The following is a 25362-nucleotide window of genomic DNA, read 5'->3' on the forward strand; positions in this document are numbered from 1 at the left end:
TCCATTGCTCTTCATTATTTTCTGTCAGTTTTTAACTATTTAGCTGTTACCTTTAATTATTACAGCATAGACCAAAGCACAAATTACATCTTTTTCATGTTTTATTAGAAAATTGTATTCCCTATTGCATCCACATTGCTAGCAGCATTTTCCTCGGTGGCCTACAACATAATAACTTCTGTAATTAATTTTATCTGCCCTGTAAGATTTTTTGCATGTTCAGTGACTTAAAACCACACTGGATGATCTCTAAATCAGACTAATTTCTTCTAAAGTATATGTGAGATTCCTGGATTTCTAAAATGCAATTCTTTAGAAAATAAGATTTTAATGTCAGCCATTCACTCAACTCTGGGCCTAAAAAGCATAGATGAGTTTTAGTATCCATATCAAGTGCAGTACTGCTCTTTCCTTAGGTGCAGTGCCTTGGCTTGCTGCCAGTTGTACTGCCCTCTACCTGCTCTGCACCCAGTTGCTGGGGCCTCTGTCCTGTTTCCTAGATGGTGCTGCTACCACTGTGCTGGATCAGGGTCTTGCTCCCTCTTCTACTCTCTCTAGTCTTCAGGATAGTCGCTAGAAAGTGGGGGAAAATATAGAGGTCCAAAACTGACATTATGGACTGTATGGGACCTAATGGTATGGAGGCACAAGTTACAAACAGTATACAATAGCAGTTACCTTAAGTTTTCATTAATAAAGTCTTAGGCTGTGGGTAACTAGGTGTGATTTGTGACTATAAAAGTATAATACTGAAGATTATACTTTTTCGTCTCAGTTTTGAAGTGTATATATATATAAATTCACTTCAGAATTTTAAAGTACATTTTTTATAGAGATTTATTTTTATTTTTTAACTCTTAATGGCAGTTTGCCTTATTACAGAGACTTGATTTGTGTGTGTGTACACATATATATTGTAAGTAGCTAGATACATCAAAACAATATAGACCTTTGGGGTTGGTTGGGTTATTTCAGTAAATCTGGGCCTCAGTTTATCTAATGAAGAGGCAAGAAAAAAATGCTCTGATAAATTGGAGATAAAAATCTTCTGAGGCTTAGAGAAAAGTTAGGATGGCAAATGGTAGGCATATTGTTTGCCATTTCTGTTCTGTTGATGGTGTCCTAAGCTGGGCAGGGGTCCAGAACTTAGAAGAGGAAAGTGACATAGATGTAAGAGACTTGATGTTTCTGGTCTAGGAACCTCATAACCAAAGATAATTAATTAAAAGTCTAGGCCAGTTTATCTACAGAGCACTGTTCATTTCTCTACCAGATGATGAGAGTAAATTTGAAAGTAAATTTAAGCCAAGATTTAAGCCTACCAGGTTCCTCTTTCGATGGGATTCTCCAAGCAAGAATACTAGAGAGAGTAGCTATTCCCTTCTCCAGGAGATCTTCCTGACCCAGGGGTTGAACCGGGATCTCCCACATTGCAGGCAGATACTCTACTGTCTGAGCCACCAGGGAAGCCCATAAAATAATTGGGCAGTGACTAAATAGCATAATCTACATTGCTCAGGAAAGGAGTTGCAAAATGGGAGAAAAGGATTTAAAATGGGGTAATGTCTAAATCCTTTCCAGCATCTGCTTCTTTAACTTTAATGCCTTTCTCCACTTTGGATTATTCAACATATATATGTGGATTGTAATATTAAATACATTATTTGGCTTGAAGTATTATGAACAGTGTTGAGCACATACATGTTCAAAATATACAAGTCTCTTCCTGTTAACCACATCTCTGTCGTTCAGTGTTTTCAGTGGACAAAGGTTATAGTCACTATATAGAAGCTACCTGTAACAGTTCCTTAAGGGAAATTCCTATTTGTTTCAGACTTGTCCTCAATGGCAGGGAGTCAGTGTTTGAAATACAGTGAGAAACTGCTACCTACAGTTTGATTACATAGTACATTCTAACTACCCTCTTATTTTCACATATGTGGTTAGTTTGTAAAGTGTTCGATATTTTTAATCTCACTCTTGTTGAGTTCATCTTAGTGGTCAGTGCTGTACATCATCAGAAGGCAGTTACAATACTTTTGCCTCTTTTTTGGTTTACAGTTGAAATTGCAGCATCCAATGGCTGAGTCAGTTTCAGCTCTCTTAGTCCTGCCTCACTTTTTCTTCCCCTCTTAAAGGCAACTACATTTTTAATTTACTTTCCCATTTGCTTTTTTCTAACTTTAGTTATAGAACTGTGCAAATGATAGAAGCAGAATTCTGCTGACTAATCAAACCCTTTATTCTTGCCTCATTTCTCAATGTCCAAACTGTTTTAGAAGCTTAAATTTTTATGTCATGTTTAATTAGCATGAGATATCATTTTATGGTACACATTTAATACTTGATCCATATCCTTAAAATGCTTGGTCTAATTCCTCAAAATATTAATTATGTACTATATAGTACATCCATCTCCTCCTCTGGCAAACAAATTTTATGTGTTTGGAGTGAAATTTTGTTTAAATTCCAAACAGTGGTTGATACATGATTTAGCATGAAAACTTATTTATGTGGCAATTGTAAGTGAATGTTCTATCTTGGCATTGGTTTAATGATAATGTTTGAATTGTTTCTTTAGTAGTCCCAGCCAAGCATTTTCTACTGCCGTGGAGTTTATGAATTAGTGCCAATTTTATACCTAAATTTAAGATAATTAAATATCATGTCTGTCTTTAAATGTACAGATACACTGTGGAGAATTATTGAAAGCTGGTAATGAGTTGAATATTCATTTATTTTACCTCTAACCTTAAATGTTAGTTGAACTTAGAATTTCACTTTAATGACTATTTCACGTACTGTTTTAAAAGAGTCAATTGTTTTAAACTTATTTCATTCTTTGATACCTGTCTTGAACTCTTGTTTTTACTTGGAGTTGGAGTTGGAGTTGAGAAAATTTTAAAAAGCGTCATCCATGATGCTATAGTGTAACATCTCAGTGAAATTTCAAGCCTTAGTTTTCATTAGTGCCAATGAGAACAGACTGGTTTGTAAGGTTTTTCCAGTGCTACAAAAGCTACAAAATTCTACTGCTAGAAAAACATAGCAAAATAAGAAAAAACTAATTTTATTTCAATCTTTATTGTTTATGATGAAAAATTGCTAGTTCCTTCTTCAGTAAGTAAAATTACTAACTTTTTAAACTCTACCATAATTACAATTTTCAAATTCATCTGAAATTTTAATATGTTAAGAATATTTGATATTTTAATGGTTAGTTTTGAACATGTAATAATTGAGTGAGGTAAACTAGTTAATCTGGAATGATTTAAAAAGCTCAAAATTATATCTTGCTGATTTTCTAAGTTGGGTAGAAACTTTAAGAAATAGAAAATACCTTTCTTTTTCTTCCTTATACTAAAAGAATTGCAGTTTGGGAATAATTTTACCATATTTTAATTTATAATTTAATTAACATACCATCATTAAAGAAAAAGAAGCGCCAAATATTAGTAAGTAATAGCTATTATAATAGAATGTCAGATAATGGGTAGGAAATATATGCTTCGTTTTTTGAAATGGTGTCATTTGCTGTAAAATGTAGTAGGTTGGAATCTTGCTGAATTTTGTCAAGGAGTTTCACAGAAAATTCTTTCCAACATTTGAGAAAAGAAATGAAAAGATCTTTTTTGTCACAAAGATTCTCAAACCTGAAAAGATCTTTTCGTTTCTTTTCTCAAATGTTGGAAATAATTTTTTGTTGGAAAGATATTCTTGTTATGGTTACTGAGATGAGACATAAGAAGAGAGATTTTTATTAATTATCTAGACCTTTTTTGGTCAAGTTATTGTTTTAACATTTAGTGGAAAGCATCTGATGATGGAAGTGGTGGAGAGGAAATTGGGGTTTGTGTTTGTTCTTTCAGTAAAGAAAAATTGGAAAATTAACAACAGTATAAGGAATATCATCAATAATTCATGTATTATAGTATCTCTTCTAACTTCCCAAGTGGTTCAGTGGTAAAGAATCTGCCTGCCAATGCAGAAAAAGCAAGAGACATGGGTTCGATCCTTGGGTCGGGAAGATCCCCTGGAGTAGGAAATGGCAACCCACTTCAGTATTCTTGCCTGGAAAATTCCATGGACAGAGGGTTCTGGCAGGCTGTATAGTCCATGGGGTTGTAAAGAGTTGGATGTGACAGAGCACACAGTATCTTTTCTATTATTTTTCTTCAATGGGAGATAGCTTGATTCCTATATTTACTGAAGTATTTACTAAAATGAGTAATTTTCTCCGTTTTTTTCCTGGTGGATCCAAATCTTACGGATTTGTTCAACTACCCAGTAATTTAGTTAAGACTTAATTCAGATTTTTTTTTTCTGTGTTCTACATAAATGTACAGCTGATTTATTCTCCCTTTTTTTTTTGTTTTGTTTTAAAGGAACCTAGGTAAAAATGGCTTATCTAACAGTAGCATTTTATTGGATAAATGTCCGCCACCAAGACCACCATCTTCACCATACCCTCCCTTGCCAAAGGAAAAGTTGAATCCACCTACACCTAGTATTTATGTGAGTCTGAATTGACTGACTAGAAATAAATCAAACCAGTGTTTGCACCTACCTGTCTTTCGTAAGATCTTGCTTTAAATCAATATGGATGCCCTTTAGGAAACATTAAAATTATTGGTGGCAGCTTGAATGTTTTGGGGGAAAATGATGTATTCAAAAAGATTTTGTAATAGCATTTAAAACATGCCTTCTCAGATATTAACTGTAATTATATTACAGTAGCGTGAAATACTTTTTTACTACCCCCAATTTTTAACAGATTTAGGCAAAAACCACTTAAAAAGTAACTTTTTTGAAGTAAGCTGTGTTTTAAATCTGCATTTTACTAGTTGTAAGGACTTTAACATTCATTCTGTTTTATCCGTCTACCAAAAAAATGATATTTACCTTCCCCAAAAACAGCTGTTCTAGAATATAAAATGTGATGATAGATAATGTCATTAAAAGACTTAATAGATTATTTAGAACTGAGGATTAGTTTTACTTAATAGACATTTAGACATCTCATATAGGAAGTTGATAAGAGTTCAGTCAAAGCAGCTCTTATTTATCTTTCTCCAAAATAGGTCCTCCTACCCCATTTCTTTCCATCTTCCCATTTCCCCACTTCTACCCCAAATGAAAAAATTTTATTAGTTTTAAACACTGATTTTTTTTCTCTCTTTTATAATAAACATCACATAACATAAAATTTATCATCTTAACCATTTTTAAGTGTATAGTTCAGTGGTGTTAAGTATATTCTTATTGTTTAAACCAGTTCTCCAGAACATTTTCATCTGGCAGATCTGAAGTTTAATACCCATTTAAAAAACAGCTCCCTCTTCCCTGGTCTCCCCAGCCCCTGGTAGCCATCACTCTGTTTTCTATTTGTATGAATTTGGCTATGTTAGATACCTCATGTAAGTTAAATTATGCACAGTTTTTCTTCTTGTGACTGACTTATTTTCATTTAAAGTGTCTTCAAGATTCATCCACGATGTACCATGTGATAGGACTTTGTTCCCTTTTAAGGCTGAATAATATTTAAACCATTTTGATTTTGAAGTTTAAATTTTACCTCTCACGTGTTTTGTTCACGATATAATGGACAAGAGAAATGTATGTGGTTACTATCTAATTCCGATTAGAATCAAAAGACATAGTGATAAAACACTATAAAATATAAAAAATAGAAGTAAAAGCACATAGAATGCATTATTTATTTAAATTGTAAAAAATAATGAATGTGAATTTGGCATAATATTTTCTAAAAGGTCTACTTTATAGAGATCTAACAGTATATTTTAATTTTGCAGTTGGAAAATAAACGTGATGCTTTCTTTCCTCCATTACATCAATTTTGTACAAATCCAAACAACCCTGTTACAGTAATACGTGGCCTTGCTGGAGCTCTTAAGTTGGGTAAGCTTTAAATAAGAAAAAGGAAAAGTATACGTATTTCCTTTACTATCTATTAACTTCTAAAGCACTAGCAGAAACTTTTCTCTGTACTTTTGTTGTAATTTTTTACATTTTCATTTTAATATTTTCCTGTCTGAGAGAGAGAAGGAGGGAGAGAGGGAGTATTACTTTTTTAATTCTGCTTTTATTTTCATGCTGTTATATAATTATGATGTAGGTTGACTAATAGAAATTTTTAATATATAAGATTCAGATAAAACTTGACATTACTGTTAAGTACTGTAGCCTCTTAAATAGTTCTTCTCACTTTCAGAGATTGAATAAATGAGTGGATCTTCATTCCATGGCCCCTTAATTTTTCTCCCTCTGTTGATGGCATGACAGGTCCAGGGCTTCAGAGTGTGCAGAGGGCTTCAGAGTGTGCAGAGGCCCTAGTGTTTTAGGGGAATTAGATAAGAGTACCATGAAAAATAAAAGCACTTTTAGAAATATGATTCCAAATATATTTTTATTTATTAACTACATTTATTTATTTATGAAGACCTGGGACTTTTCTCTACCAAAACTTTGGTAGAAGCTAACAATGAACATATGGTGGAAGTGAGGACACAGTTGTTGCAGCCAGCAGATGAGAACTGGGATCCCACTGGAACAAAGAAAATCTGGCATTGTGAAAGTAATAGATCTCATACTACAATTGCTAAATATGCACAGTACCAGGCCTCCTCTTTCCAGGAATCATTGAGAGTAAGTATTTACTTACTGAAAATTATTTTATTTTTGAGATTGTTATTTTATTTTATACTATTTTGCTTTGAAAGGGAGCTTTTGTAAGCATCTCATTATTTTATTGTTACATAAAATAGTTTTTTATTATTCTTATTTCTATAACACACTTTATAAATGCTATCCAGTTCACTCTTACTACTAAGTCTAAGCAAACCTATGGGTTGATAAATACTGTAACTGTCTAGTGAGGTGTCTCTGTTATTTCTGGGATATTTCTGTTTAAAGAGGTGTTTCTTAACCTTGGCATTATTCACATTTTGGGTTGGATAGTTTTTTGTTGTGGGGAGTTGCCCTGTGTATTGTAGAATATTTAGTAGCTTCCCTGGCCTCTCCCTGCTAGATGTCCATAGTACACCCCCTATTCCCTATTCCAGTTTTGACAATCAAAAATGTCTCCAGACATGCCAAATGTCCCCTGTGAGGCAGAATTATCCCTAATTGGGAACTGCTGATATTAGAGGATAAACTAAGCCTCAAGTTTGCTGTATGCTTGCAAAGTTCCTTGTCATATGCCTTCCCATTAAACTATCAGGTTAGTATTATCTGATATATAACTCTCCCAGGAAGCGTTACCCATCTCAGTCTCAAAGAGAAAACTCCAAGAGAGGCATAAATTATTTCAAAATATACAGAAAATTAAGGAACAAAACTTTGAAAAATAATCAGGATTATTATTAAGAGTCATAGGCCTTTCAGCAATGAAGCATTACTAAAATCCTTTAGCACTGAAATGAGAACTTCGTGAATTCTCCTACAAAGTGAACATAAAACATCCGTAAAAGTGACTTTATTAAATGTATTACTCAAACACTTATCTATACTCAGTTGTTCTGTACATATCCCACAGCTAAAATTTAATATGTGCCTGCAAGTCTTTTATTTGCAATTTATTAGATTTGCTTATCTCTGTTTAAAATTCTGCCCTGAGTTCACATTTTCAGTCTAGGCAACATTTGTACCTGCTAATCATATGATTGTGTTCCTTTGTCACTACCACTCCCTATATCATATAGAGAAAGTCATCTAATAAAAACTATCCTGCAACTTATATGAGTTGCAGTAAATTTGTTGTTCATATAAATCTCTCTAGTTCAAACTTCTGAGATAACTTCCAACTCCATGGTAGTATTATGGTCAGAAAAGAAATAGATAATAAGCAAGATTCAGAGATCATCACGGAAATTTTTGGAAGAAGATGATGAGAGGCAGAGTATTTAAATAGAAATTGATCCATAATCAAAGAAACAATGGTTTTTGTATGTGCTTTGGAGACGTGAAAAATTTAATAAATGTTCATAAAGCATACACATTTAAAGGGAGGGAGGCAGAAATGTCACTGAGTCAGAAATTGTAGAACAGAGGTAAAAAGATACCATGTCAGTGACAGGGAAATCATAAATAATAGTAATATTTGCATCGAAAAGCTCTTGTATTTGTCCAACATTTAATTTACTTGCTAATGTAAGAAGCACAAGCTGGAATCAAGATTGCCGGGAGAAATACCAATAACCTCAGACATGCAGATGACACCACCCTTATGGCAGAAAGTAAAGAGGAACTAAAAAGCCTGTTGATGAAAGTGAAAGAGGAGAGTGAAAAAGTTGGCTTAAAGCTCAACATTCAGAAAATGAAGATCTTGGCATCTGGTCCTATCACTTCATGGGAAATAGATGGGGAAACAGTGGAAACACTGTCAGACTTTATTTTGGGGGGCTCCAAAATCACTGCAGATGGTGATTGCAGCCATGAAATTAAAAGATGCTTACTCCTTGGAAGAAAGGCTATGACCAACCTAGATAGCATATTGAAAAGCAGAGACATTACTTTGCCAACTAAGGTCCGTCTAGTCAAGGCTATGGTTTTTCCTATGGTCATGTATGGATGTGAGAGTTGGACTGTGAAGAAGGCTAAGCGCCGAACAATTGATGCTTTTGAACTGTGGTGTTGGAGAAGACTCTGAGAGTCCCTTGGACTGCAAGGAGATCCAACCAGTCCATTCTGAAGGAGATCAGCCCTGGGTGTTCTTTGGAAGGAATGATGCTAAAGCTGAAGCTCCAGTACTTTGGCCACCTCATATGAAGAGTTGACTCATTGGAAAAGACTGATGCTGGGAGGGATTGGGGACGGGAGGAGAAGGGGACGACAGAGGATGAGCTGGCTGGCTGCATCACTGACTCGATGGACTTGAGTCTGAGTGAACTCCGGGAGTTGGTGATGGACAGGGAGGCCTGGCGTGCTGCGATTCATGGGGTCGCAAAGAGTCGCGAAGAGTCGGACATGACTGAGCGACTGAACTGAACTGAATGTTGTAAATGTTTATAATTCACATATAATTCATTTTGAGGGAAAAAAGATTTATCCCAGAAATAGCACTCACATTTGTCCATAATAAAGAATAGAGAAAATCTTAACCTCTGCCTTTCCATATGCATTGCATACATATATAATTACACATACACACACACCTCTGTTAGTTGAGGAAATTTATAATCAAGGTTGCCATTTCTGGGTCTCTCAACCTAAGTTTCCTCTCTTGAAAGTGGGGAGGAATGGAGCAGGAACAAGAATCTCTAGTTTTTCTCCTTATAGGAGAATATGAGTAAGGGAGACTATGTGGCTGGTGGAGGGGGTTAGATACCATGCCCAGTGAGTTTTGACTTTGCCTGGCTATTCTATTTAATGTGGTCTTTGAAGAATTTTTCATGTGAGATAGGTCTGTAGAAACTTAGCTTCAATATTCCACCATTGATCTGTGTGTAAACTTTTCAGTTGTATGGTAAAAAGGTTGCACAATAAATACTAAGCTGCAATTCTTTTTGCTTAATCTACAGGAAGAGAATGAGAAAAGAAGTCACCATAAAGACCACTCAGATAATGAATCTACATCTTCAGATAAGTAAGTAATTTGTAATGTCCACTTAGTGTTTCTGTTTAAAAGCATGTTTCTAATATTCTCTCTCTCTTTAAGTTCTGGGAGGAGAAGGAAAGGACCCTTTAAAACCATAAAGTTTGGGACCAACATTGACCTGTCTGATGACAAAAAGTAAGTCTATCTAGTAGTGTTTCTGTTAACTGATGCAAAGAGGTGTCCTATTAGCATGACTGAGAACTGTCTCATTTCCTCTTCTGTTTTGTTCCTTGTCATTTTTCTAAATTAATATGCAGGTTTTAGCCAAATCATTTATGCTAGGTTTTACAATTATTTTCTTTGACTTAAAACTCTTGTATATATTTTCAAGACCCTTCTATATGTTGTTGCACAATCATAAAATTCTATAAAATATATTTGTAAAATAAAATTATACAACAATTATAAAAGTAAGGAAGTCAATTTTTTTCTTTAATTTTAATGCTTTTTGTTAGGATGTTTTCTTTGCAAAGTTTAAAAATTTAAGTATTCCAGAGTTTTCCTATGCAGGAGTAAAATATTTATAGATTTGATTGTTTTTTTGGTTGGAACATAAGGTTCTTAAAGTTTTTTACTACACATATTTATAGCAGGGTTTCACTCGATTTGTTTTTTTATTGCAGGTGGAAATTGCAGCTACATGAGCTGACTAAACTTCCTGCTTTTGTGCGTGTTGTATCAGCAGGAAATCTTCTAAGCCACGTTGGTCATACCATACTGGGTATGAACACAGTTCAACTATACATGAAAGTTCCAGGAAGCAGAACACCAGGTAACTTTTATGAACTAACAGTTGACACACAGATTGATCAAAATGTGAACCGTGCAAAAGAGAACTGGATTCTTTTCATTTATAATGAATGAAACTGGTAGGATTGTTTATATTACAAGATATGACTCTTGAACTGAGCTCAGATTATTAAAATTTTTTCCCCCTTGGTAGTATCTTTTTTAAAATGTAATATCCCTGAAATAACAACAGTGTAATCTGAAAACTTGATCATTAGAGTATTCCTGGGAAAAGAAGTCCCTGTGACTTAACAACTATTATTCATCCCATCTACTGCAGAGTGGCAGGGTTACCCTAAACTTTTACCACAATCATGATAAGAAATATGTTTTATATTATGGCAGTGCAAAAACAGTTTTTTAGAATAATACATTTTCTAATCCATTCCCTTCTATTTTGTATAACAAAGAAAGTATACGTTGCAATCTCCTTATTGGATTGCAGTGTACAGTTTACAACAGCACTTGACGTGGAGACATTACTAGCCTCATCCTGGTGTCTAGTCCAGATTTCACCACCAACTAGGCTTGTCACTTTGAGAAGTCACTTTTCTTCTCTGGGTCTTTTTTTTTTACATTTGTAAAATGAAGTTACATTAGTTTTAGATTTAGAATTCTGTCCAGCACTAATATATCATGTTTTCTGTGCTCCCTTTGATTGATATGAAATTTCAGAGGGTGATGTTCAAAATATTTAACAATTAGGATGGGTGCTGGTGATCAAGAGTTTAGTTATACCAATGCCTACAGGCTGCATATCATCCTCAGGTGTTTCTGTTTGCTCCTTGAAGTAGCCATGGTTTGAAGACCAGATTGCTTCATTCTTTATTACCTGTTCATTGAATTGTAACTAAAAAAATTGTTTCAAGATAGGCCTATGCTTGCTTCTGGGTAAAGTAGGTCAGTAGTTCCCAGTTCTGGCTGCTCATTTGAATTTTCTAATAAGCTTTTAAAATATGTGTAGTTGACTAATATCTGGAGATTGAGAGCCGAGCATCCATATTTAAAAAAAAAAAAAAATAGAAGTTCTTCAGAGAATTACAGTATACAGCCAGGATTAATACCATTAGGCTGTAGTTTGTGTCTTCAGGCCATTGGAAGCCCAATTCTGTGATATTTTATGAATAGTTGAACAAAGTAGAAACAGTTCTGGAATAAATGGTAGAAGATCTATCTACTCTTCACTCTGTCATTTAGACACCAGTGTAAATGCTAAGCAAGTTATTTGAATTCTCTGTAGTTCATTTTTCTTATGTATGTCAAATTGGATTGATTCTATTAAAATTCATTTCAACTGAAATTTTCTCTCATCAATTTGAATTATTTTATGCAAATAGTATTCTTAAAGAATGCAGTTTTTCATTACAAATCAAGGGGGAGGAAAACTTGATAGATCACTTCTTTGTCAATTCTATCTAGAATGTTGGGGGTTTTTTGGTTGGTTTGTATACAAGGTATAGTTTTTCAAAATGTCCTATGGAACCTTAAAGAATTTTCTAAAGAATTCCCTTAAGGTAGTGCTATCCAAAAGAAATATAATGCAAGTCATATATATGACTTAAATAGACTTAAATGTGACTTAAAATTTTATAGTAACATTAATGAAAAATGAAATTAATTTTATCCTAGTTATTTCCAAATAATCTTTTTAACATGTAATCAATACAAAATTAGTGAAACGGCCCCTTGAAATACAGTATATACTTTGCAGTTATTGCACGTCTCAGTTCACATTACCGTATCTTAAGTGGTTATTGTATTAGACAATTTAGTATTAGAAGAAATGTTAGTTTGGTTCAGTGTTTTTAAATTGCTTTGAATACTTTTTCGTGGGACAAGCACTTTGTTTTTGGATTTACCTAGATAAATATGTTACCTGCTTTAATGGACTTTATGATTAGCCTATGTTCTAAACTGGAGATGCTCTCAGGTTCTACGCTAAAAGGTTTTTAGTTAGATGATGGGATCCCAACGTCTCTAATTTTAATTACAGCTTAATTTTACTTAGAGTCCATGCCATGAACACTTCTAGCCATCTACCTGTGATGAGACAGTAGTATTACAAGTACTATCTTCACATTATGCTGTGATACATAGAAGACTAGGGTGTTGTGTGCACAGTGTGTGGCAAGAGCAGCTACATTTTTATTAATTGAGGTGAAACTCATATAACAAAATTAAACCGTTTGATGAATGCAGTTCAGTGACATTTAATACAGTTACTATGGTGTGTAGTTCCAAGACATTTTCATTAGCCTGTAAGGAAACCCCATACCCGTTAAGTAGTCATCCCATTTCCCCCTTCCTCTTAGCCCCTGACAACATCTAGTCTCTTCTTTCTAGCCGTATAGTGTTACTTGTTCTGGATGTTTCATGTGAATGGAATCATACAGTATATTGCCTTTTGTGTCTGGCTTCTTTCACTTAGCATGTTTTTGAGGTTCATCCATACTGTATCAGGTTCAATTTTTATGGTCAAATAATATTCCACCATATGGATATAGAACAATTTATTTCAGTCATCAGTTGAGGGGCATTTGGGATGTTTACTTTTTAGCTGTTTTGGATACAGTGTTTCGTGTATTCATGTATAAGAATTTGTTTAAATACTTATTTATACTTCTTTTGATTATATACCTAGAATTAGAATTGCTGGGTCATATGACAATTCTATTTTTAATTTTTTGAAGATTTTGAAACTGCTTTCCACAACAGCTACACCATTTTACATTCCTGACAGCAGTGTACAAAGGTTCCAATTTTTCTTCCACATCCTTGTGTACATTGCTTATTTTCCATTTTTTTCTTATAGCTGACCCAGCAGATTTGACTTTAAGTGTGTGTGTGTATGGTTTTAATTTTCATGTGCTTGTTGGCCATTTGTATATCTACTCTGGGGAAAATGTCTGTCTCTAGTTCCTTCTTAATTTTTTAATTGAGTTGTTTGCCCCTTTGTTGTTGAGTTGTAAGAGTTCTTTATATAGTCTGGATATTAATTCTTTAGCAGATACATGATTTGCAGTATTTCCTTACATTTTGTAGGTTATTATTTCATTCTCTTGATATTGTCCATTTATGTACAAAAGTTTTTAAATTTTAATGGTTTAATATTTTTCTTTCATCACATGCTTTTGGTGTCATATTTAAGAAACCATTGCAAAATCCAAAATTGTAAAGAATTTGTGTCTGTGTTTTCTTCTTAGATTTTTATAGTTCTTAGATTTAGGTCTTTGATCCATTTTGAGTTAGTTTTTTGTGTATAGTATGAGCCAGGGGTCCAACAGTATTCTTTTATATATAGCTGACCTGTTTTCCCAGCACCATTTGTTGGAAAAACTATTTTTTTCCTCTATCAAATGACCTTGACACCCTTTTTGAAAATCAATTGACCATAGATATATGGATTTAATTCTGGAATCTTGATACTGTTCCATTGATTTTTATCTCCATTTTTATTCCAATACCACATGGGTTTGATTCCCTTTGAGGTAATTTTTAAAATTGGGAAGTGTGAGTCCTCAACTTAGTCCTTTATCTCTTCATAGAGCTTTGAGTTACTGTCTTACATTCTTTCATTTCAGTCTGAAAAACTGTAGCATTTCTTATAGAGCAGACTAACTAAATTTTCCTTTGGTTCTGAAGAATAGTTTTGCCAGATTTTTAGTTCAGTTTTTTGATTAAGTTTTTCTTTCTCTTCAGCAACATAAATATGTTAAGCTATAGCTTTCTGGACCCCATGGTTTCTGTTATGAAAAGAGCTGTTTTGTTGACAATCCTGTTTCTGTCACAGTCACTTCTCTTCTTCTGCTTTCTAGATTTTCTTTGCCTTTGTACAGTATTATTATCTTAGAATGAATATTTTTGAATTTATCTTACTTAGAATTCCCTGAGTTTCTTGGATATGGAGATCCATGTCTTTTGTCACATTTGGGAAGTTTTTTACTATCATTTCTTCAAATATTCTTACTGCCCCTTTCTCTTCTTCTGGGACGCCTACAATGCACGTGCATGCTCGTGTCCCACGGGTCTCCTAGGGTCTGTGGGTGTTTTTTTTTTTCCATTGTTTTCTTTCTTCTCCTCAGAATATATAGTTTCATTTGATCTGTCTATAAATTTACTGATTCTTTATCCTGGTCACATCTACTGAACTGAATTCATTTCAGTTACTGTTTTTTTCAGCTTCAAAGTTTTATCTCATTCCTTATTGTTATTTGCATTTTTTCATTGATAATCACAGAAAGCTACACCAAAAAAAAACACAGTCACAGAAAACTAACCAAACTGATCACATGGACCACAGCCTTGTCTAACTCAATGAAACTATTAGCTATACCACGTAGGGCCACCCAAGACGGACGGGTCATGGTGGAGAGTTCTGAAAAAACGTGGTTCCCTGGAGAAGGGAATGGCAAACCACTTTTGTATTTTTGCCTTGAGAACCCCATGAACAGTATGAAAAGGCAAAAAGATAGGACACTGAAAGATGAACTCCCCAGGTCGGTAGGTGCCCAAAATGCTACTGGAGATCAGTGGAGAAATAACTCCAGAAAGAGTGAAGAGATGGAGCCAAAGCAAAAACAACACCCAGTTGTGGTTGTGACAGGTGATGGAAGTAAAGTCTGATGCTGTAAAGCACAATATTGCATAGTAATCTGGAATATTAGGTCCATGAATCAAGGCAAATTGGAAGTGGTCAAACAGTAGATGGCAAGAGTGACATCGACATTTTAGGAATCAGTGAACTAAAATGGACTGGACTGGATGAATTTAACTAGATGCCCATTATATCTGCTACTGTGAGCAGGAATCCCTTAGAAGAAATGGAGTAGCCATTAGGAGAAAGGGACGACAGAGAATGAGATGGTTGCATGGCATCACCGACTCAATGAACATGAGTTTGAGTAAGCTCCGGGCATTGGTGATGGACAGGGAAACCTGGCGTGCTGCAGTCCATCGGGTCGCAAGGAGTTGGACGGGACTGAGCGACTGAAGTGAACTGATTGATAATCTGTTTGTTGAGGCATCATTCTTGTTTCCTTTTGTTCTTGCGCATGGTTTTCTTTAACTCTAAGTATATTTTAAGATAGTTGATATAAAGTATTTGTCTCTGAAGTCCAGTGTCTGTGCCTTTTCAGGAATACCTTTTGTTAATTTCTTTTTTTTTTCTTTCTAAAACTAGACCATAATTTGTTTCTTTACATACCTCATGAGTTTTTGTTGAAAACTGCTTTCTTGAGTATTTGTAGAATGTGGTCTCTGAAGCCTCTGTCCCTTTAGCATAGTGCTCAGCTAGTGTTTTGACATTTTGAATATTATGTTGTGGCAGTTAGCAGAAATCAAATTCTCCTCTCTTTTCTAAGGTTTGTTACTGTTGCTTGTTATGGGCTATAGTTGTTTATTCATTTAGTGACTTTCCACATTTTTTTTTTTTTTCAGTTATTCATATATCTGTTCTTTTTCAGGTTCTTTTCCCATTTAGGCCATTACAGAGTATTGAGTAGAGTTCCCTGTGCTATACAATAGGTACTCATTAGTTATCTATTTTTATATGTAGTGAGAGTGAAGTCACTCAGTCGTGTCCGACTCGGTTGTGGACTGTAGCCCACCAGGCTCCTCTGTTCAAGGGATTCTCCAGGCAAGAATACTGGAGTGGGTTGCAATATTCTTCTCCAGGGGATCTTCCTGACCCAGGGATCGAACTCGGGTCTCCCACATTGCAGGCAGACTCCTTACCCTGTGAGCCACATGGAATCGCTTTTATATGTAGTAGTCACACTGTTTTTACAAAGACTATATTCCTTGTCATATATGGGCACTGAAGTGTCCTTTCCATTAATTATCTCAGCAGCGATATGACAGATTTCTTTAAATGCCTCTTGCCCTAGGCATGCATGTGGCTTCTAAATTCTGCAGTATCCAGAGGAACTTTTCAAAGCCTTTATTCCTATGAAATCTCACTCCCCAGCTTTTCCATCCAAACGTTTGGGATGTCTGTTGTTTGCTTCAGGTGGTTCTTTTGTTTGTTTTTTTTGCCCTTGATGGCATCAGCTTGTTCTTAGTCTTGCAATGTTCTTTGAGGGCCTCCTGCATTGAAATACTTGTGCTGATAGAACTCTGAGGTAGGTGAAAGAATGAGAAATCCCTTTTCTGTCAGCCTTTTGGGGAAACTGTAGGGTAGACAAAACAGAAGAACAGAATTCTTTGGGAACAAGATCTACTGTGCTCCCTCCAGAACCAGGGGCCCTCACACCAGGAATTCACAGTACTATTTTTTAAGTTCACTGTCACAGCAGTGGTAGAAATGGAGATGTGGTGAGTGACGTACAGATATCCTGCTGTGTTTAAGTCACCTTTCTTTTGCTCAGTTGTTTGTTTCTGTAAACCTTTGACTATATTGTCCAAATTTCTGATGAGGTTACTTCTGACAGTTTTCACCAGTGTTTTTGTTATTTTTATTGTTTGGTATTTTTGGCGAGTTCCCCAAGTTCCCTCCTTGGCCATTTTTGTTGGCACCATTCCTGCCACTGCATACAGTTTGAAAATCAGACTTCTTGCCTCTCTACTGATGTCCTAATGCCACTTGTGAGAAATGGGAATTAGTTCACAAGGAAGAAGTGGTAATAATATCAATAATAGCTAATATTTATTACTTACCATGCATTAGGCAGTATTCAAAGCAGTCTATTTCATTGTTCCTTAGAACAACCCATTGACTTATTGGAATCATTATCACCAAATCTTATAGGAAACTGAATCAGAAAGGTTTAGAAACTTGCCCAGTGTCACATAATAACTAAGCCAAGGAACCTGGCTTCACAGCCTAAGCTTTTAACCATGATTTAGGTTGTCTTCCACAGAGCTGCTACTGAAAAAGTTAGGAGTTGACCAAACTCAGCTCTAAGATTTGACATATACTGATAAACAACTGAATAACACAGGAGCATTTTCTTTTGAACATTTCTAAGACAGTTTTCTATAGAATTTATTGTATGCTGATTTATTTTTTCTTTTAACATTTCAGGTCATCAAGAAAATAACAATTTCTGTTCAGTTAACATTAATATTGGTCCAGGTGACTGTGAATGGTTTGTTGTTCCAGAAGGTTACTGGGGTGTTCTGAATGACTTCTGTGAAAAGTAGGTTTCCAAACTGAATTTTATTAAACATAATTATTTGAAAACAATTATTGTAAAGGGCAACTTACTAAGCTGGATATCCTAATGCATGTAAGCAGTTTTCACTTACCATTCAGCAGGAAATTGATTTATAAAATGATTTGATTATAAACCTATTATTTTGTGTTATTGGGAGTATTTTAAGAAAGATACCTTAAAACCACTTCATGCGATAGTGATAGTCTTGAATTTAATGGGTAGAAAGTTGAGTTGTTTAGTGGGTTAATTAAGCAGTTGATGTATAATAAATACTTGTTTATGTGAAAGAAACATTGTTCTTAGATAAATGGCTTTAGAAATGGAAGGAATTCTATAATTGAGCACCCTTAGAGGTTGTTAATAACTTAAACTTGAATGTATTACTCTTTGCTGTATCATGATGTTACAAATTCTTTTTAAAATTACATTGGCAACTTTTCTTACAAAGCAGTTTTATAAGATTTAAACAATAGCTTCAGATATTGTCACCTAGAATTGAAAGAATTCACATAGTGGAAGTGTACCTTTCCTTAAGTTCGTAGAAACTCTTCATTTAATTATCTTCTGTTAAAGGGTACTTGGGAATTGTTTATTTGTCTTATTTTGTTTAAAAAATTACTCCATTACTTAAGATCCTGATTTTTTTTTCCATTTGTAATAAAATTGGAAAATTCTTATAGCTAAAAATATAAATTATACATACATCTGGTGTTATTTCCTTTCTAGCCCAGTAGGATAAAGAGGGAAAACCACCTAAAACATTCATATATGCGAGACTTTGAAAATTAATTATACACCTATTATACATACTGACTTATAGTTTGCAAATTTTGGGTTAAAAGATCCTTGCTGTAAATATCTTGATTTAGTATGAAATATAAATATAGTTTACATTTTTACTATATATAGTATATATATATAAATATATATACTATATAAATATAGTTGCAAAAACAACCATAATACAACAGAATTTCTTTATATACAAGCAGAAGGTAATCACCTTTTATTTTCTTTGCTACATAGGTTTCCTTTAATTGTAAGAAAGTTCAAGATGTGGAATTTTAAAGAGTCAAATGCTCTTATGAAATAACCTGATCCATTTTAATCTTTACTGGACCAGCAGTCTGGTGGTAGCAGAGAAAGAACTGTATCGTACAGAAAATCTCTATGGTGTTTCAGAAATATTTATATTTCTTAAACTTTGAGATACTATTTAGTATATTGTTGTAGGTACAGTACAGTGATTCTTTTTCATTATTTCTGAGTAGGAATGACTATTTTTAGGATTTAGTGTTCTTTTCTATCTGAATGGAGAGGTAACCTGGGATTACATAATTGGAATAGGCAGATGATGTCTAAAAAGCTTGAATGTGGGGATAATAAAAAAGTCTGAAGAGTTAGGTAAATTTAACTAAGTTTCAGAAATACCACTTGCTACCTCTACATTTCAGTGTAATTTTGTTTTGTAGAAGGATTGTTACTTGTGATATTAACTGATGCTACCATATCTGTATAGTTTGTTTTATGACTTAATATTTGTCATGAAATAACCAGTCACTTGACTATATGGTAGAGAAGATACTTGATTTTTTGTCATTGTTATTAGTTTGGGTTGTTTTTTTTTACCCTAGCTGTTGATTATTAGATGGTGTTGATTGCTTGCTTGCTTTTGGATAGAAAGTTTTCTTCAGTTTTAAAACAGCAACACATGGGATAAGTAGGGCTAGGATTTGTTTATAAACATATTCCGCTTTACAGACAAGTTTTTCTAAACTGTAGTTGTAAAAATATTTCATATTATGATGAAATAGAATTAAAAGCCAGATTTTAAAGGAAAAGCTTAGTAACATGTTGTTTCTAAAGTGTAGTGGTGGTGCTGGTGATTGTTATCAATATTTGTGCATGTGTATGAGTGTTCATTTTTTAACTGCATCATTTTAGTCAGTCAGTCATCAAAACTGTACAGAGACTGATATGCTATCCTCCTTTCCTGCTTAGGATTCAAAATAGCAATAGAGAACATTTCTGCTTTCTGTTCTACTTTTCCTCAGAAAATGAACTTGTATGTGCCATAGAGTTCCTGTTTATGGATTTAAATAGCTTGATGCCAACCCCACCTTCCATTTGCCTTTTAGAGATTTCTAGGTGCACCAAGGAGAAGGGTTTAATCAAAATAGACTTTAGTGAAATGAAATTAAAGGTTAATGTATGTAAGTGTTACTTAAAATAGCTTTTGATTTCATTTGGATCTTTGAAAAATCAACTGAAGGTAGTAATACTGATATTTAGAAAAGTAATCCACTATTTAACTGTAATTAATTTCACTCACTTTATATACTACAGTTTCTCATTGCATAAGCTGTACATTTCAGTGCAAAGAATAACTGTATTTTTTAAAACTTCTGACATTGCCTTTCAGTCATGTAAGGAGCTTATTAAAATACTTGATCCATTTGTAATATTTTTTCTTATTTCAGAAATAATTTGAATTTCCTAATGGGTTCTTGGTGGCCCAACCTTGAAGATCTTTATGAAGCAAATGTTCCAGTGTATAGGTTTATTCAGCGACCTGGAGATTTGGTCTGGATAAATGCAGGCACTGTGCATTGGGTTCAGGCTATTGGCTGGTGCAACAACATTGCTTGGAATGTTGGTCCACTTACAGGTATTTTAAAGACTATGGCTTTAAGAAAAACACTTTAGTTTATAAAGGATTGTATCTGATGAGTTTATTCGTTTTTCCTTGGAATGTAGCTCACTAGAAATCAGAGGAAGAATGTCTCCTTGAGTAAAAATTAAACTTGTAGTATAAGATAGTAAGTTACCAAATAGAAATCCAAGACTGTAGATCTCACCAAATGATAAATTTATATATAAGAAAGACATACTTTAAATAATTTTTTAGAGTGCTTGATTTTGTTTTATAAAGGAAACCCTTTATGGGAGAAAGCAAAGTACAGTGGTTATACATTCTTTGAAATCTTTCATTATCTGATATGTCATATATATTTAGCCTTATTATGTTAAAATCTATTTGAATTATGCCTGCCTTTAGGCAGTATTAAGATTATGGCCTCCCAAGCCAGAAAACCTGGATTAGGACCAGAACCTGGCTTTTGCAACTTTGGGCAAGTTACAGAACCTCTCTGGGCCTCAATTTCTTCATCTGTATAATGAAAATGATAAAATTAATAAGATAACGGCACAGATTAAATGGTATAATATCGTGAAATACTTCAGCACAGTGTGTGGCACAAAGTTATAGTAAGCACTCTTTACATGATCACAACTATTATCACAATTATTTTTTTTAACCTTAAAAATAATTTTGTAATATTTTGCAATTTTTAAAATTGGTGTTGATGGTATCACCTAAGAAAGTGATAGTGGTTATCTTCATATCTTTGGTACTTTGGGTTGCTTTATAACTGTTTTTTTTTTCCTAGCCTGCCAGTATAAATTGGCAGTGGAACGGTACGAATGGAACAAATTGCAAAGTGTGAAGTCAATAGTACCCATGGTTCATCTTTCCTGGAATATGGCACGAAATATCAAGGTCTCAGATCCAAAGCTTTTTGAAATGATTAAGTAAGTGCTTTCTAAAACTGCTATAGTCCCTCTCTTTTTGGGGAGTGTTAACTATTCAGTACTTTGTCCCGCCCCATAGAATTATGTTGACATCAAAACAAAATGGTCCAGATGTTTAACAAAACATAATATGAGAGAATCCACATGTTAACAGTATTTTTCCCTTCAAAATAGTCAGTACACTGTGGTACAAAGAGGAACAAAGGCACAAATAATTCTAAACCAGTAGATTCACAAACCTGTGCTGAACCACTCAATACCTAGGAGAAACTTTAGTTTTAATATTGAAAGCTTGCACTTAGTATCAGAGGGAGGGAATGGCATCAGAATATTTTCTGGTACAGAAAATTAGCATTTAATATAGGCATTTGGCTTAAATGTTATTTTTTTTTAATTTTAATTAAATCATCCATCTTCTAATTGTCCCTTTTCTTATCTGCTTTAAACACTTAATACAGGGTACATGAATACGTATATCCCAATAAGCGTCTCATTTATTATCACAGTTTCTCTCCTAGCTACCTTATAAATTTTTTTAAGAGTAATATTTTCAAACAGTGCTATATAGCAGTGTTTCCCCAGAGTGTTTTCTACTACTACTACTTCTAACCCCAAAAGGTCGGGAACTCTGGTCAAAGAAATATGGGAATGATGGATTATATATTCAACAGGCTTCCCTTGAGGCTCAACTGGTAAAGTATCTGCCTGCAATGTAGGAGACCTGGGTTCGTTCGATTTTTGGGTTGGAGAGATCCCCTGGAGAAGGGAAAGGCTACCCACTCCAGTATTCTGGGCTAGAGAATTCCATGGGTCCATGGGGTCGCAAAGAGTCGGACACGACTGAGATGCTTTCACATCACATAAAGTTCAACATGTCCTTTATTTTTTTTAATTTTTGGTAAAATGTTTCAGAGACTGTAAGGGTTGGTATAATTTTTGAGTGGGGGGAAAGGATTATAATGTATTTCCCAAACGTATTTGTTTGACCAGTATCTTTAAAGAATTGATCTCAAAAACTCGTTTTGAAATACACCGCTTTATACTCACTAATAAAATTAGTTTGTCTTCATCTTTGTTAAAATAGTACTTACCTTAAAGTATTTCTCCTATAGCTGTATTAATTTGACCAGCATGTGTTGTTTTCAAAATATTGTCTTTTGGAAAGAACCCTAGCTTCTTAAAGTGATTTCAAACCCAAATCTAAAATATTATTCAAACAGAAATTATGTAGCTGTGTATTATTTTATTCCTGTATCATTTACACTAGTTTATCTAGTCCTAGACAGAAGTGATGGGGGAGACAAAAGATAACAAAAAACAAGCCATAGGAAGTAATATACAAAGCCTTTAAAATGCTAGATCTTAGGTACCATACTCTGTAAATGTGATTGGTAGTAGGATTGTCCTATTATGTCTCAGATTGGTCTTTTTTGCTGAAGAGTAAGTTTGAGGTTACTTTCTGGAGAAAAAATTATGTAAAGTCACCCAAGATGATAGTAAGTTGAAAATGGGCATTAAACTAGAGGGTAACTCAGATCACCTAAAGGTAAAGGGATGGTACAGTATGGAAACCATTTATATGTAACAGCTCTAAAGACTGGAAGTGACTCATATTTTGGGTTCAGTTCAGTCACTCAGTCATGTCCAACTCTTTGTGACCCCATGCACTGCAGCATCCCAGGCCTCCCTGTTCATCACCAATTCCTGGAGTTTACTCAAACTCATGTCCATTGAGTCAGTGATGCCATGCAACCATCTCATCCTCTGTCATCCCCTTCTCCTCCCACCTTCAATCTTTCCCAGCATCAGGGTCTCTTCAAATGAGTCAGTTCTTTGCATCAGTTGGCCAAAGTATTGGAGTTTCAGCTTCAGCACCATTCCTTCCAGTGAATATTTAGGACTGATTTCCTTTAGGATAGACTCGTTGGATCTCCTTGCAGTCCAAGGGACTTTCAAGAGTCTTGTCCAACACCATAGTTCAAAAGCATCAATACTTCGGCACTCAGCTTTCTTTATGGTCCAACTCTCACATCTACACATGACTACTGGAAAAACCATAGCTTAGACTAGACGGACCTTTGTCAGCAAAGTAATGTCTCTGCTTTTTAATATGCTGTCTAGTTTGCTCATAGCTTTCCTTCCGAGGAGTAAGCGTCTCTTAATATCATGGCTGCAGTCACCATCTGCAGTGATTTTAGAGCCCCCCAAAATAAAGTCTGTCACTGTTTCCACTGTTTCCCCATCTATTTGCCATGGAAAGATGGGACCAGATGCCATGATCTTAGTTTTCTTAACGTTGACCTAAGCCAACTTTTTCACTCTTCTCTTTTGCTTTCATCAAGGGGCTCTTTAGTTCTTCCATTTCTGCCAAAAGGGTGATGTCATCTGCATATCTGAGGTTATTGATATTTCCCCTGGCAATCTTGATTCCAGCTTGTGCTTCATCCAGTCCATCATTTTGCATGATGTACTCTGCATATAGGTTAAATAAGCAGGGTAACAATATACAGCCTTGACGTACTCCTTTTCCTATTTGGAACCAGTCTGTTGTTCCATGTCCAGTTCTAACTGTTGCTTCTTGACCTGCATATAGGTTTCTCAAGAGGCAGGTCAGGTGGTCTGGTATTCACATCTCCTGAAGAATTTTCCACAGTTTGTTGTGATCCACACAGTCAAAGGCTTTAGCATAGTCAATGAAGTAGAAGTTGATGTTTTTCTGAAATTCTCTTGCTTTTTCTATGATCCAAAGGATGCTGGCAATTTGATCTCTGACTCCTGTGCCTTTTGGTCTAATCTACCCACCATTTGATCCCAATTCCCTAAATACACTTGGGATTTCACCAGCCAATATTGCTTCTTTTATTTGTGCTTTCTTTTTATTTAATGAGTATTTGCTGACTATATGTAAGGCTCTGGGTTAGGCACTGAGAGTGTTTTTATATATATATATATTTATATATATACACACACACATACATACATACATACATACATACATACATACATATATACACACACACGGCATAGTTCCTGTCTTGAAGTAAAAGATAATGCATGAAATAAACAGATTGAAAGAAACACAACAGATCCACTCAGTACCTTCCAGCACCACAGAGTCAGCGCAGTTCTATGTATTCTGGTAGGCAGATATTTTGTGTAAAGGGTGCCAATTTAAGACCAAACTCTTGGACCATTAGAAAGGTTCTTCATTTCATCCATTAAATAGTACCATGTCTCCTTTGGTCCAGCACAGTCGTGTTTTCCTCAAATGAGGGAATAAATCCCTTTTCTTTAGTAGAGCACCAGGCAAAATATTTAACTTTTGTGGAGAAGCCCTGTTACACTAACTCTGAAATCTTACTCGGCATGATAAGCTGCTTACATTGCGAGAAGCTTAGAGGAAATCCAACTGTCTAGAGGTGGTAAATTCACACTCACTTTAGACATCTTCACTTCCTCCTGCTCTCATTTTCTCCCTAACACCTACCTCCTTTGCCCTCCTCCCTCCTGACTTCCCTACTGTATATTTGCACAAGTTGAAATATGTATATTTAGTGAGAGCTTGGAGTCCTAACCACTGGACCACCAAGGAATTCTCTGAAACATATATATTGTATGATACAGCTCTACTCTGTGTGTGTGAGTGTGTGTTTGTGTGTACGTGCTGGAAACAGTTGATGGTACATTCTGGCTTGAGCACAATGTGTGTGATGAGTAGTAGAAAGTTCTTAGTGGCAAATCACGTATTGAGTGCCAGACTTAAGTTTTTTCTGTTGGAGAGCTTTGAGTAAGTTTTTAACTAATAAGATCTAGTTTGAGTTTCATAAAGATGTTTCTGGTAGTTAAATGGAATTAGCTCCTGGCTGATAAGATAAAATTCTGGGTTCTAAATGGTTTAGTAATAATGTTAGTAAACTGAGCTTGATCCTTAGCCAGGCACTGAGCAAAATGGTTCCCAGTCTGTATTTCAGGTGTGCCTCTCTGCATCCCATGGTCATGGTTAGAGCCAAGATTTAAGCCCATATCTGTCTTAGGTAAAAGCTACTTGCATGTATCTGTGACATGGAGCTTCATTTTGAAATAGCAACAGGTTTGAAGAGCCAGGGAAATAGTGTATAGAAGCTGGTTTATCAGAAGCTGTAGTTTTTCAGAAGCCGTAGGAAATGCAGGATTCCAGAGAGCAAAGCTGACTGACTAGGGGTTCTTCTAGCT

The 25362-nt window shown here is 34.9% G+C and overlaps 1 protein-coding gene across 9 annotated transcripts in view; it reads left to right on the forward strand.

Annotated features, from left to right (window-relative positions):
- KDM6A (lysine demethylase 6A) overlaps nucleotides 1-25362 on the forward strand; it is a 181131-nt gene that overhangs the window by 142291 nt on the left and 13478 nt on the right. For all 9 annotated transcript variants that reach the window (XM_018043771.1, XM_018043764.1, XM_018043765.1 and 6 more), the window contains 9 exons: nucleotides 4386-4515; nucleotides 5814-5919; nucleotides 6461-6666; nucleotides 9540-9604; nucleotides 9677-9751; nucleotides 10240-10388; nucleotides 17427-17541; nucleotides 20040-20227; nucleotides 21009-21150. In XM_018043771.1, coding sequence (XP_017899260.1) covers nucleotides 4386-4515; nucleotides 5814-5919; nucleotides 6461-6666; nucleotides 9540-9604; nucleotides 9677-9751; nucleotides 10240-10388; nucleotides 17427-17541; nucleotides 20040-20227; nucleotides 21009-21150 — 1176 coding nt within the window. The remainder of the gene's footprint in view (nucleotides 1-4385; nucleotides 4516-5813; nucleotides 5920-6460; nucleotides 6667-9539; nucleotides 9605-9676; nucleotides 9752-10239; nucleotides 10389-17426; nucleotides 17542-20039; nucleotides 20228-21008; nucleotides 21151-25362) is intronic.

This window comes from Capra hircus (assembly GCF_001704415.2).
Source record: "Capra hircus breed San Clemente chromosome X unlocalized genomic scaffold, ASM170441v1, whole genome shotgun sequence".
Classification (NCBI taxonomy): Eukaryota; Metazoa; Chordata; class Mammalia; order Artiodactyla; family Bovidae; genus Capra; species Capra hircus.